The 14864-nt window shown below is 27.8% G+C and overlaps 1 protein-coding gene across 5 annotated transcripts; it reads left to right on the forward strand.

Annotated features, from left to right (window-relative positions):
• Window positions 1-2545: 2545 nt before the first annotated feature.
• On the forward strand, window positions 2546-12600 carry LOC101495462 (uncharacterized). 5 transcript variants are annotated; one of them, XR_012163294.1, is made up of 15 exons: window positions 2546-2805; window positions 6463-6574; window positions 6665-6777; window positions 6908-7030; window positions 7130-7338; window positions 8239-8314; window positions 8839-8925; window positions 9053-9133; window positions 9213-9245; window positions 9438-9491; window positions 9602-9643; window positions 10434-10474; window positions 10621-10812; window positions 11365-11443; window positions 11524-11572. XR_012163294.1 is itself a non-coding variant. In XM_012716057.3 (14 exons), exons 1-14 carry the CDS (start codon window positions 2635-2637, stop codon window positions 12233-12235), a joined length of 1308 nt encoding a protein of 435 aa, XP_012571511.1. In that variant the 5' UTR covers window positions 2553-2634; the 3' UTR covers window positions 12236-12600. The 5 variants fall into 5 exon arrangements, 2 of the variants coding, with proteins under 2 accessions (XP_012571512.1, XP_012571511.1); XR_003473086.2 differs by lacking the exon at window positions 10621-10812 and adding an exon at window positions 12179-12600 and having other exon boundaries at window positions 2547-2805; window positions 11524-11594; XM_012716057.3 differs by lacking the exons at window positions 10434-10474; window positions 10621-10812 and adding an exon at window positions 12179-12600 and having other exon boundaries at window positions 2553-2805; window positions 11524-11594.
• The last annotated feature ends 2264 nt before the right edge of the window (window positions 12601-14864 follow it).

The raw sequence follows: 14864 nt of genomic DNA on the forward strand, positions 1-14864 counted from the left end.
TTAAAAATAAACAATCTATTGTGAAAGACATTACCACAATAATGTTGATCATTAGTGTCTATTGTTATTATGTATTGATATATTTTTCAAGATAATTTCAAATTTCTATTACTTACAACTCTGATTTAATTTAAAAATATGAAAGTGTAATAGAAATTGATCAAAATTTTATAATAGAATTACATATTAATGTAAAAATAAATAAAAATAATGCAAAATAAAATTACTATAGAATTGAAGGGTGATCATCAACACCTCCTGCAACTGCAAGTATAAGAAAAAACATAACAACATTTGGTGCATGTGATTAATGATTATTTTTGGGTGTATTTAGTCGCAGAGCAAAAAAAAATCCACTTCATTTATTTGTTTGAATGCAAATTAACAACATTGTTGTTAGAAAATATTCAATGTTTTTCTTTCGAAATAGAAAGTATTCAATTTAAATTATGAGTATATTTGAAAAGAATGTAGAATATGTTTGAAAAGTGCTATTTTTATTTGTTGTATTTGAAAATAAATATTTTTTAAGAAATTAGTATCACAATAAATAATTAATTTATTAGATAAGTGTCAATATAAATATGAAATGATTAAATGTTAAGTGATCTAATATCATACTACAAATAATATATGTTATTTTGTAAGATATTTATTTATAGTGTAAATGTATTAATGCGTGCTAGTCTTTTGCATTACAAAAATACTTTTAATGAATTTTAAAATATTTAATTTAATTTATATATTTAAATATTAAAAGGAACAGAACTATTATATGAACGAAATTATGCCGCATTGAGTCTCCATTTTATTTTATTTTTTAAGCTTAGGTCTCAAAAGTTCTCTGCAGACATTGAGCTTGGGCCTTGGGCCAATTGGACATTGTCGTATTACCAATTGAAGTTGAAGACTTGTACGCTTCAAGACGTAAGTGGCAGTTTGTATTATCTATTTTGTTTTGTTTTGTTTTAATAAAGCTATCTGCATTATCTTAGCTTAGAAGCTACGCATAATACACTTAACAAAAAATTGTGTGGTTCAGCTCTGTGGCTAAAAATCTTTACCACGACTGCTTTTTATTTTTTTATTAAATCATTACTGATTTTAAGTTAAAGATGACGAAGTTGTTTCACATAAAACGGTAAAGTAAACTGAAAAATGCTATTTAGTCTGTAATTAGTCTGTTAAAAAGCGAGATAAAGTAAACTAATTAAGGTGGTCGAGTTGAAAATATTACTCGGTACTGTGTTGGATTTGTGGGTTAATTTAAAAATTAAAAATTAAAATATTAAATATAACCACAATTAATTAGCAAAGCTAAATTTCAAAAAAGTCATCAATACCTACTATAAAAAGTCTCAAAATAAATTCATTAATATTAAACAATCCAATTTTTTATTTATTATATTCTACTTATTGTTACTGAATATTAATTATAAATAAAAAAGTATAAAATTAAAGAAATGTATTATAGTTTATACTATAGAATCTAGCTCTCCTTTAACAATATGAAAATATATATTCTCACCTTCATAATGTATTAACGCACTCATTAAGGCTATATAGTTCAATTCTTTTTGTCCTTATATGTAAAACTCATATCTTTATTCGTAGCTTTTAATTTGAGTTGAGATTTTTAATTGAATTGGATAAATCGATGGGATAATTTAAGGTTGATTGAATTAATAAAAAAATAGGTTATGTGTTGCAACTAAACGAGCTAATCCGCCCTCGTGCTCGACCTATTATTTTAGTGGGTTAAACTGGACATACCAACTTAGGTAAACATGTTCAAATCTTCAGTAACTCCACTTAAAATATCAGGTAAAATAAGTTAGTCTGACGAATTCAACTATATTTGAACAATATTTAAACTATGCTTCCATTGTGTCAATACTTAGTTTGTGCGAGTTTATCCTAAGATTGACACACACTTTGAGTTATTTATGGTTTTAGTCCTGATCATTTTTTAGCACATTTTTATTTGAGTCCTTTATTTTTTTTTCTTTAGGTTTCATTCTCATCATTTGAAATTCTTTGATTTTAATTTTTCGTCTAAACAGAGTGATGGTGAGATGCTCAAGTGAAGTATAAATTAGTTACTTTAGTTATGTTTTAATTATAAATTAGTTACTCTACTTAGAAATTAATTATTCAAATTTAAATATATAAACTTTATTTATTATTGTAATTATTTTTCTCATTTAATCAATATAAAAATTATTCTCTTACATGCTTAATCTTAATATTTTACATATTTTATTTTTAAAGAATAAAACCAAAGAAATCTCAAATGGTGTGAATGAAATTAATAAAATTGAAAGACTCAAATTAAAATTCACTTAAATAGCACGGATTAAGACGATAAATAAATAAAAATAAATAAATTAACATGCGCAGTGGCGAGATATCACGTAAAGCAATCGCATGAGTACACTACACTTATGATTTGGCTGGAGGCCCCGTACACATATACTAATTACATTATTAATGTATAATATAAATAAATAAAAATTAAAATATGGCGCTTATAAGTGAATATAATTAAAAAGAAAGTGAATATTGTATCGATGGAGTTATATATATATTGAGGGTGGTGGCTTTCCATGCAAGACACACACAAAGAATATAATTATGGAGAAATTGAATTTGTATGGTTTGAGCCATCTCTTCATGACTGTGTTTCTCCATAACTTCTCCACATTCATGGTGCATCCAGCTATCACCGATGTCACAATGGCTGCACTTTGTCCTGGACAAGATGAATGCTCAATTGCCATCTACCTCACTGGTTTTCAACAAGCGGTAATTATTACTTTCATCAATATATCAATTATACAAATAATATTCTCTTCACTCATTCATTTTATGCTTTATATATGATTTTGTGTTTCTTGTTATATACTTCACTAAATTGCATGTGTTGTGTCATTTCTTAGATACTTTAATCATTTTATATGATGAACTATGTTCCCTTTCCTTTATTATTTTTGAGAATCTGAACTTGTTTATTTACAATATATATTTTTATCTATTAAAATAAAAAACAAAGTTAGGAACAACTAACAAATAATCTTTTTTATGAAGTTTTAACAAAGGGAAGGTGATACACAATTACTTTTAAGTAACTGCATTTCATGTCATCTTAATTAAGTTGTCGTAGAATAGATAAATGATCATGAGTGGCGATGTTTGATATTGTAGTTTTATTTATTTATTTTGACCGTAAGTAATTTCACCTTTATTCATTATTCATATGTAAAGATGCAACTAAGGGTCTCTTTATATGGAGTTTTGTTTACAATTGAATTCATATAGAGATTGTTAGTGAAATTGAGTTTTTATTCAATTCAATTATTGATGAAAGTATTAAAAAAATTCAGATATACATTGTACAACAAATATATAATAAGAAATGTTTTTCTAATGGAGCGTTAATTTTCATTTTTCCTTTTCATAATTAATAAAGCAAAGATATAAAATTATGATTTCGTACAAAATTAAGCCTGTGATGTTTTTGAAAGAAAATATTAAAATTTGATTATTATCGGTAAAAATTATAATATAAAATATCAAAATTTTCCTAATTTTTCTTTATCGTAATAAAATTAGAATATAAAATTGTAATTTTATATAAAATCAAACCTCAGTGACAATTTGGAAAGAAAACCATAATTTTCAAATTAACTAACTTTTCATAAGAAAATAAATGATATGATTATTATCAAAACAAATTATGTCAAAAACATACATTTAGTGTTAGTTGCTAATGATTGGTATTAGTATATATCAAATACTATGATTTTTAAAATTACTTAAATTGTGTTTTTGAAAAAATATAATCAAAGAATGGTTTAATTCCCGCTCCTTTGTGGTACCAAATTAGTGAAATTAATTAGCAATGATTATTTTATAGGTTTGGTCCTACAAAAATAACCCCATTAATTGATTGAGGAAAATAAAAAGCAAACTTTATGAGTTATCACGTCCTTTTGCCTGTTTAGGTAAATTTGTCCCTACACAACCAAAGAACTTTCCTTCTAGTTTCGTAGTCTTAATTTGGCTCTCATCAAATCAATTAATTTGGCTCTCATTTTCATTAACTTAAAACTGACTTATGTTGGCCCACTACTTGGACGTTTGTGTGTGATTTATAGCTTTGCTTTTTCCTCGAGTGTTCGTGGTTTTTCTATCTTTATTGATTTTATTGTCTTCTTATGTGTTCTCATGTGGTTTTATTTGGATGGACAACTCTTCTATGTCCTTTGTCAATAGCAGACAATAGTGGGCTAAAAATATTTCACATACAAGAGACAAAAGAGTACACAAACGGAAACTTCTTTCTTAGCAATAATAATATAGGAGCTTTTATCTAGTGTTTTAATACTTACGGTAAAAAATTCCATTCTATCAATCCAATAAATACTTTCGGTTAGTTCAATTGATGTTAAAATGGATAATATGTTTTAAATTTAAATTCGAAATTAGATTTATGTGAAACTAAAATTTTCTTTTAAACACACATACACTAAAATTTCGGACAAAGTCTAATTAAAAAGTTTGATTATATCTCATATAATAAGTTTTTTAAATATAGATCGATCTATTTAAATAAATATAAATAATATTTTTTTATTATAATTATTATATTAAATTTTTATTTATTTGTTAGATATTCAACTTTTAGTAATTTAGTTTTTGACGTATATAAAAGTATTATTATAAAATATAATAGAAGTAGGATGTATATAAAATAATATTTTTTTTTAAATGTCATGTTAAATATCAAAACATAACTTAATTTCATTGACATATTATCTCGTTAAACTATTTAAAGATATATTTGATTACTTATTTAAAAATGTTAACATACTTAAAAGTTTATTTATTTTGAAATTTTTAAATAAATAATCGAATATATCTTTAAATAGGCACGACAACAGAGCGGGTTGGGGACATATTTTGTCTCCTCCACCTCTGCACCCGACTAATCGAAGAAAAGCCGCACCCGCATTCGTTTCATAGCAGGTGTGGAATTTAATCCTCCATCCCCGTCCGCAATGAGGTTTGAGTTTCTCCGCCCATACCCGCATCCATTTATATATATAAAATTATAAATTTAAAAATTATATCTGTTATAATTAATATAATAAAATAATTATTATTAGATAATAATAAAATAAAAAATTATTTTCTATAGAGATAAAATTATAATTTTTAATATTTTAAAAAATATTAAGTATATTTAGTATGTATATGTATAGAAAATTAAAAAAAGTTACTATAATATTAGTTGCGGGACGAGTTCGGGTGCAAGTGCGGGGTGAATATCATCACCCCAAACCCGTCCACCCTATCAAAATAGATTTTTCCCACCTAAATCAAATAGATTTAGGTGGATATCCGCAGATGCAGATTATATTTTCATCTCTAATAATAAAGAAAATTGGGTAATTCTTGGAGTTTTTTAGGGGAGGGTTTAGAATATAATTTGTGGGGTCTACGAGGCAATTTTGTTCTGCTTTCTGTTGCTAGTTTCCGGTCAAAATGGACTGTTAAAACTGAGCTACTTATTGGATCAAGCGTAGGTAGTGTCCGACTTGTATCGGGCCCATGGAAATATCAAAATGTAAATGTGTTTTCTTCTTCTACTTTCCCATGCACTCGAATAATATAGATCGGTCAATTTAAATAAAATAAATTTTTAAATTAACCAATACAAATAAAAATTGGTGAGTTTTGAAAAAAACATGGGATGAGAGAAGAAATTCACAATTATAAATAGATATATAATTCTATTAAGCACAAATGTTACTAAGCTGAAGCAAATATAAAATGACTACTCGATTCACTTTACAAAAATTCCAACTATATATCTATGGAGTATTTTGACAACAAAAAAATCATATGTGGAGAAGAAATAATTAGACAAAAAAAGAAGAAATGTAGTAGTATATTTTTTTATCTTGTTGATACTTTAATTAATAATTTAAAATAATAGTATCAGTTTTAATTTTAACATGGGGATATATAATCATGATTCAATCTGTTACAAACTAAATACTAATATTTATCTATAAAATAAAATATTAGTATGTTTTGTTTGGTCTTCTGATTACGTTACACAAAAATAGTAAGTGTTTTAGTCAAAAGTCAAAATTGCATAAAAAAATGGTTGCAATGCCAAAAGTTTAACATGTATTCACGTGCACATTATTCATTTTTTATGTTCATATTATAATTAATAATGTGTAAAATTTTAAAAGTAATTATATTAAAAATAAATTATTTTAATTAATTTATTGATCATAATTGATTGACTCTGTAATGATGTATATAAATGAAATCTTTATTTAAAAATGAAATATAACTAAAATTAAAAAGTTGATATAATTAAATTAAAATTTTAACTACATGCATCATAATTTGAAGTATGGGTGAATAAATATGTGATTTGTGCAGATAATAGGAGTGGGAACACTTGTGATGATGCCACTCTTGGGTAATCTCTCAGATAAGTATGGGAGGAAGGCCATTCTCACGGTCCCTATGAGCCTCATGATTATCCCCTTAGGTACTTTTAATTGAATGTGATATTTTTATATAGAAACAACCTAAAAAGAATAATTGTAATGCACCCTAACTATGAAATGATTTGATACAGGCATATTAGCTTACAGCAGGACGAAAACATTCTTCTACATCTACTACGTATTTAAGATACTCATTAACATGATTTGCGATGGTTGCGTTCCTTGCCTCGCTCTAGCTTACGTCGTAAGTCACAATTTTCTATTTCTTCAAATATAAATACTAGTCAGAAATTCTATTTATATACTATACTATACTATACTATAATACTATTTCTCATTTCAATCACTTTTTTTTTTTTAATATATATACTTAGGCAGATAACGTTCCAGAAGGTAGACGAAGCTCTGCGTTTGGAATTCTTTCAGGAATAGGATCTTCTGCATTCGTCTGTGGGACCCTAGCAGCTCGTTTTCTATCCACTGCTCAAACTTTTCAGGTGATTTTCTTTAATTAATGCTTCTTTCTCTATCTAATTACCACTAATTCCGAATTAATTTCTTTTTAATCAATTGTGTTTTTCTCTTTCAATAATAAGGTTTCCACTTTTGTTGCGGTGATCGGAGCAGTGTACATGCAAATTTTCCTTCGGGATTCAGTCATCGATGGAAATCATCGCCTCTGTACACCAATCATTTCAGAGGGAGAGCCTTCAACTTCTAAAATCATTGCAAAATCGAAAAGCAATATGCAATTGTTGAATGCGTTGCGTTCTTTGCAGGATCTAACTTCATTCCTTAATAGTAGGTGTGGCAATTTTTGTTCGTAAACTTCTCAGCCTTCTCCTTTTTTTTTTTGGAATAAATTTTATTTGCATGTTTTGCACTAATGCATTATAGATTGGAATAAGTATTTAAACAAACAATAGAATTTACCATAACTTCATTTTAGCTATTGAGTTTTTTTGTGTGGCCAAACTCTCTACTCTAGAAACTAGACTCACGCACCTTAATGTGGAAGGAATCCTGAGGTCGAGTCCAGACTCTTACATATCAATGTCGTTACATGTCGTTACAGCTATCAATTGAACTGTACTTATAGGACAACTATTGAGGGTTTTGGAGGGTTTAATATATATTTTGGTGTAAAAACATTATAGATGATCGGATATTATTTTAATCACAATTTAATTTTAGAAACATAGCTTTCTTAATTAAGAAAAGAAAAATAAATCCTTCCCTCCAAAATACTCCGTTCAAACTTACTCTTTAAAAAAGGTTTAAAGGTGGACCCTTGAGGTTACCTTGGCATAACAAGTTAATCCAATTTTTTGTTGGTATTTAGAAAGCTTAACATTGTTGCAAATTGATAGAAACACAGATAAAACCTGTGGTAGCAAGTTGATTTGATGAGGTTCACCATTGACCAAGACCATATTAGAGGCCTGTACATTGTTACTATGAAATGAGATTCGTGTAACTATGCAACAAAAAATTGTGTAATTACTAACTAGTTTTTCCAAATTACATGTGATATGCTTGGAATCAAACCTCTTCTATACATTGACTATCATGAAGATAAATGTATGCAAGTTGAATATTAAGTATTGCCGATTTGATGTTTGTAGAACAATTATCACATCTTTATGAATAAATATTTTAGTTTATGTATGTCATGATAACTGTACATGTGTACTTCAATTTGCAGCTTGACTATAACCCAAGCAGCAATTGTTGCATTCTTCAGCAACCTTGCAGATGTTGGCCTTCATGGTTCAATGATGGTATTTTCTGATTTTCTCCCTTCTTATTCTTTAAAGTTTTGTAACATGTTCGAGTTTTATCATATAGTTTTGTTATCATATATTTTATTACCTCGATTTCTTTTGATTTTTGAGCTTTAGTGTTGGTAAATGGTTATGGTTCAATGTTGTTGTTGGAGCATAAAGTGATGCTTATTCATATTATTTGGGTTGTTATCATTAATTCACGATAATAACCCAACTTCCCTGTTCAACCCAATGTATCCAATATCCAAGCTTATTGTATTTATGTATCTTCAACCATTAGATCTCTCTTGTCTGTTTATAGCCATATTGTGCTATAAACTTCTCAATATCTTTAACTAACAATTTACCATTGTTCAATTTCTTATGTCTCTTACCTTTTTCGTTGTGGAGGATCCATGTCCTTATGAAATGTGTTATTATATTTACTCTTTTACAAGTTCATGATAAAACTGTTTTTACATGATTAGAACTATCAAGTCAAATTTAGTCTGCAATAACCCTTTATTCTTTTTGCGCAGTATTACTTAAAGGCTCGGTTTCATTTTGATAAGAATCATTTTGCTGACTTAATGGTCATTTCTGGTATTGCAGGGACTGTGTCACAGGTAATTTTTGCAAGGCTTTATTTTAGTTGTCAAGTGCCAACTGTATTTAGTTTGCCTTTGTCCTGTACAAATATTTAGTTTCTTTGATTTTATGGTAAATATAAATATTGAACATTGATGATCACAGCTTCTTCTCATGCCTATTTTTGCCCCTACTTTGGGTGAGGCAAGGCTTCTTTCGATTGGACTATTTTTTCACTGTGTACATGTAAGCGTTTTGCCTTTTGTGAAATTATTTGAAAATACGCACTTAAAGTTCTAATTTAGTAATATTAAATTGAATGCAGATGTTCCTTTACAGCATAGCATGGTCCTCCTGGGTATGTCTTTTGCTACTCTATTGCTAGTTACAAGTTTATCTCTGTTAAGTATTGTTTAGTATGTAGTAAATTATAAGTGAAACTTGCATACTTTATTTGATTATTTTTGCCTATGTATGTTTCTAGTATCCCTTTTCACTTGTGTCTTCTCTTTTTTTGTTGTATTAACTGCTAAGGTGTACATGCTGACAGGTCCCTTATGCTGCTGCAATGTTCTCAATTTTGTTTGTTTTTTCTCAGCCATGTGTGAGTTTGTTTCCTCTTTTTTATTATCCTTTAAATAGATTTTCCCCTTTGACCAACAATGAGTTATTTGTTCAGAACATAATTGAGTAATTTACTTTTTCATTTTGTAGATACGAAGTATTGTGTCTAAACAAGTTGATCCCCATGAGCAGGTATCATTTTTATTTTCAATTTTGGCACGAAAAGATATTTCATATAATAAAAGAAAGCCCTTACAATAAACATCAAGGCATATCATGTTAATAGTACTGGACACCGGTAAAGTGGTAATATTTTGGATGTTGTAGAGGTAGGTTAATTCAAGCATTATTTTGGAGAAGATACTAAGCAAATATAGACTTGCAAAAAAATTCATTAAGAGAAAGTTAGGATAATGTCTATTTTGGAAAAAGGTATTATAATCTTGTCTTAGAATATTTGTGCATACATGGAGAAGACATGTAAAAGGCCCAAGAGTAGATTGAATGGTGGATATTAGTGCATACTGTAATATAGAGTTCAAATGAGATTAAGAGAAACTATTGGTCAAATCATTCAAGGGGATTTAAATTTAAACAGTATATGTATAAACATGATTTACAAATTTGGAAGTGTAATGATCTATATAGCCGATTGCACCTAGCAAGAAAACGTTACTATTGCTGTTGTAAGGTTTCACAATATGAAGGGATGGATTCTAGTTACAAATCTGAAATTTTACTTAATCTGCAGACTTATAAATGTTAGTTATGTTGATTATAATCTATATAATTAATAAACAGTAGGTGTTAAAATAAGCAATTGGAAATTCATAGTAATAACACCTCAAAAGAAGTTGCAAGTCATTTTAGCTAATCATTGGGTGATAATTAATATTATTAGTAAGATTTTGTTTTGATTGACTTATTTATTTTCGGGGTTAGTGAATATTTGAAGTCATAAATGTCTTATGCTTTGGGGCAGTTCTTTTTTCATGGACTGAATACACATCAATGTTTTATGAGGTACGAGAAAGGTTTTATTAAATGCTGCTTTAGCTTATAACACATGTAGCTTTTAATGTGGGATCCGAACTTGTGCATTAACATTCTTGTGCAATTTTTTTGTAGTACCTGCTGAAATAGTATGAAACTTGAGTTTTCTTGTCCAGGTGCAAGGTGTCAATTTAAATAGAGAAATTGTTAAAAGTTATGCAATGCGGTGAATGATATTTAAAGAGTACCTTACAATTTTAAAAAAAATAGCCCATTGATTATTCAAGAGGAATGACTGCAATTTCATCATCAATCAGTTTCTTTTGAAAGTATACTAGCTTGAACTTGGCTGATTGGCATGAAACTTGGTAAATGAAATATTGAGATTAAAATTCTTCAGAAGTGGTTCCAACTAAATTGGATTTATTTTGTGTTTGTTTGTTTGTATTGATAGTGTCAAATTTAAATGGCTTAAATTAGTTTGATTTTGTTCTGTTTGAGATATAAAAGTCAAAGTTACATAAATAATATTGTACAAGTTGGTCTCTATGAGTTGTTATAATGTTGATTGATTTGGCATGTGAGAATGTAGTTTGCGTGATGTATCTGTTGTCTTCATTTGTCGGTATTATGACAATAGTGAAATGTTAATGTAGGCCTGTTTGAGTTAAACAATGCATGTGATTTCTTTCTTCTTTTTTTCAACTGATATTATTTTTGGCATGCATATCAAATTCAAATGGCACCGGAAAACACACTAAGAGGAAAACATCGATTAAAATTTAGTCAACTTCAAATGGATGCAAAATAGCTTAGTTTTGCACGAGTGAATGCTTTTTAATCTCTTTTTTTTTATTCTTGTTAGACTGCTTAGAATCTATTCAGTTAAATTATTTTTCTCACTTGTCTGCTACTTTCAGGGAAGAGCTCAGGGTTGCATCTCAGGCATATGTTCAATTGCACAAATTGTTTCTCCCTTGGTTTTCTCTCCATTAACGGGTGAGTGAAAAGCCATTATGTCCTATTAGATTCATACTTCCACTTAAAATTATTAACAAGCACTTATTCTCAATTTTCAGCTCTCTTTCTATCTGAAAAAGCACCTTTTGACTTTCCTGGCTTCAGTATAATGTGTATTGGAATTGCTTCGGTAAGAACTTTAATCGAAGTTCTCCATTCTCTCTATCTGTTTATTTTTTTTCAATATGTTGTTGATTTTTTTCTCCATATTTGTATAGTTCTCTCTTGTGATCTAAATGAATTACCTTGGTATACATCGATTGTAATAGCCGGAATCTGATGGTGCTTAACTGTGGTAATACGCTCACAGAATACAGGAACTCAACTTGAAAGTAACTTTATAGTATATTGACATGGACACTTCAAAACGGTATCCACCTCAGCCACACATATCCATGTCAAATACTTCAAATATTATGATGTTGGATTTTTGTAATCTTCCAACAAAATCCACAACTAGACCTTAGTATCGTGTTAATAGATAAATTGCAATATAAACCTCAATGCTCTCTCTGTTTATACTTGTTTATACAATACAATCATGGATCTAACTCGTTGGTGTGCTTTTTTTAATACAAGCTAGTTGGCACTGTATCAAAAAGCTGTTGGTTTTACTCTGCATAGTCTTATAACATTGAAGCATGTTTTGGTTCCATTTGCTTTATTTTCATGTGTTTCCATATGGCTATTTATATGATCGAGTTTTGATTGCAGATGGTATCTTTTATTCAGAGTATGATGCTTAGAGTGGTTCCTCCCATTTTGAGTTAGATGAACATACTTGATTGGACCCCTAATCTAAAAGATAGTGAATACTGAATATTGCTCAAAGTGGAGCCCTTCTTTCTCTATGTAGGTGCTTTGTCCTGAGGAAGAAAGATGTTGAATAAGCATATTCCAAGAAGTAAATATTTGATAACCTTTTCTATTACGTACTAGTAGCATCATGTTTACTTGTAATTTGTATTGGCTTTTAGATCCAACGACACACGAGTAAATTTTGATTTTTGCTGTCATTCATATTTTGCTGTCTAAACAATTTGGAGGCAGTTATCAGATGTGCAAGCCGTGTATGTATGTAATTACTTATATGTTAATGAAATGCATGGAATACTATATAGTATTAATTATTACTAGTTGATATTTTCTTTTTGATAAATTTATATGGACCTCTCTTGAGATTTACTTTTTCATTTTTTTTATAGGTTTCTCTTTAAATTTTTAGATTAATAATTTATTTTATCAAAATGTCTTCAATTATTTTATCTATTTTTTAACACAATAAATATAAAAGACTGTGGATTGGAAAGATAAACTATTTCTCTCTTACGAAGAACAAACTTAAAAAAATAATATCAATCATTAACAATTTTATTTTTATTAAGTATTTTAATTATTGATTTTATATTCAGGGTTGGAGTTGTATTATGATCAGAGATGACAATTTGATCATGCGTGGATTTTGTATGAAATTCTAAGTTGGGGACACGGAGGGAGTGTTGGTACACATCGGTTCATTGATATTTTTATATTATTTTTTTAATGTTATATATGTTTATATTCATTCATTTTTATTTAATATTTTTAAATATTATAATTTAAATTAATTCTCAATTGAAATTTTAATTAATATTTTAATAATTATATTTATTATAATAAATATATATAGTTTTAAATTTTATTATTTTAAATATATGGAATGAGGGCAACTATAAAGTGAAAAAATCGATTGAATTGAAGATGAAAATGAAGATTTAATATTTAATATTTAAATTAGATAGAGTTTGGAATATGAGTAAGTTTTTTAAGTGGAACTGATAGTCAAAATTCGTTTCCATCTATTTAGTTGTCATACATAATTAAATCGTAGTTATTATTTAAAATTTGGAAGAAAATAAATCCAAACTTCATTAGTTAGCAACATGCTTGCTATTATTGTTAATGATAAAATCTCATGCCAATATCTTTTTTTTTATTGAAAGTTGCTTAAAGCATATTATTTATGATAATATATTGGATACAAATAAAAATATTTACGGAAGATGTGGAAATTAACAAGAGATGAAATCGTTCTTACAAGGTGATAAGTAAAATATGTCAATAGTTTGTCTCTTAATGTATTTAACACAAAGTTTCTAACAAATAAAGTGATGCTGAACAGTCTTCAATTACAATGCCACCAAATTCTGTGACATATCTCTTTGAACTATGGAAAAAATCAACAATACCTTTTGAATCAAACTCGAAATCTACAAGAGCTAGCTGAAGTTCATGCGCCCAATCCAAAACAAGGAGAAGTCATGTCGCTTATCTTATGTCAACCGAGACCAAGTGAGGAAACCAAACTGTTTTTGATATCACAAAAGCACCTTCCGCATCTCAAATACAAATACTAATACCAACTCAATTCGAACAATGAGAGGAGGATGTGTCCACGTTGCATTTATATCGTTCTCTGGCTGGAACCTACCACAACATGCTGCTGCCAGCAGGCTCGCAGACTGGGACTGGCTGCTGCAGAGCTGCCAGCGCCAGATCTCATTCCAAGATCTTGATCAGTATATTTATCAATAGTAAAATCAAATTGTTTGCATCTCAAAACTATTATATCAAAATTATAGTATTAAATTATAACTCAAAAGTCAAACTCTGCCAATGCCCATTCTATCTATTTCAAAACAATTAAAAAATGAAACTATAATAGACACAAACGTAGTATTAAAATATTGATATAAGTCTATGTTAAAAGATAACAAATATCAAGTTAAAGTAAAAATAATCTAAAATAATAACAAGTATTTTAATGTTTTTTTACGAAAAGTACTTTAAAGTATTAATAAATTAAAAATTTGTGAAAAAAGAATAATTTTTTAAATATTTTTAATAAGTATTCACGTATATATTTAAGGAAGACTTTTTACTTTTGAGATCTATCATCGGTGCCTCAAATATATAAAGTCAACAAAAGCTATGTTCAGAAAAGGATATTTTTTTATGATCTTAAATATACAAAAAAATAGCTATATTACATCAATTATTTTTATTTTACTTTATCTTATATTTAAAATTAAAAAGAGTAAATTCTAGTCCAAAAAAGAATATTTGATCTCTAAACTAACCTCAAATTAGTAACCCCATCCCTTAGAACCTATGTTAACTAAAAAAAGATTAAAATATAATTTTAATATTTTTAATTCATTATTTTTATTTAATATCTATTTCATTTATTCATCTTTTATTCATTTTAATTATTTATTTTTATTTGTTTTTATCTTTTACATAAAAGTCATTTTAATCTTTAATAAAAAAGATTTATATAATTTTGTGAAATATAAATAATAATTGCAATTAATAAATAAACAACAAATAACTAAAATAAAATATAAGAAATTTAAAAAAA

This window comes from Cicer arietinum, chromosome 5, assembly GCF_000331145.2.
Source record: "Cicer arietinum cultivar CDC Frontier isolate Library 1 chromosome 5, Cicar.CDCFrontier_v2.0, whole genome shotgun sequence".
NCBI lineage: Eukaryota > Viridiplantae > Streptophyta > Magnoliopsida > Fabales > Fabaceae > Cicer > Cicer arietinum.

Excerpts from the sequence above, each read along its gene's own strand:
- LOC101495462 (XM_012716057.3), top strand. The coding sequence starts at position 2,635 with ATGGAGAAATTGAATTTGTATGGTTTGAGCCATCTCTTCATGACTGTG. Across the intron at positions 9,134-9,212 it reads TATTTTTTCACTGTGTACAT|ATGTTCCTTTACAGCATAGC; the intron begins GTAAGCGTTTTG and ends AATTGAATGCAG. Across the intron at positions 11,595-12,178 it reads TGTGTATTGGAATTGCTTCG|ATGGTATCTTTTATTCAGAG; the intron begins GTAAGAACTTTA and ends TTTTGATTGCAG.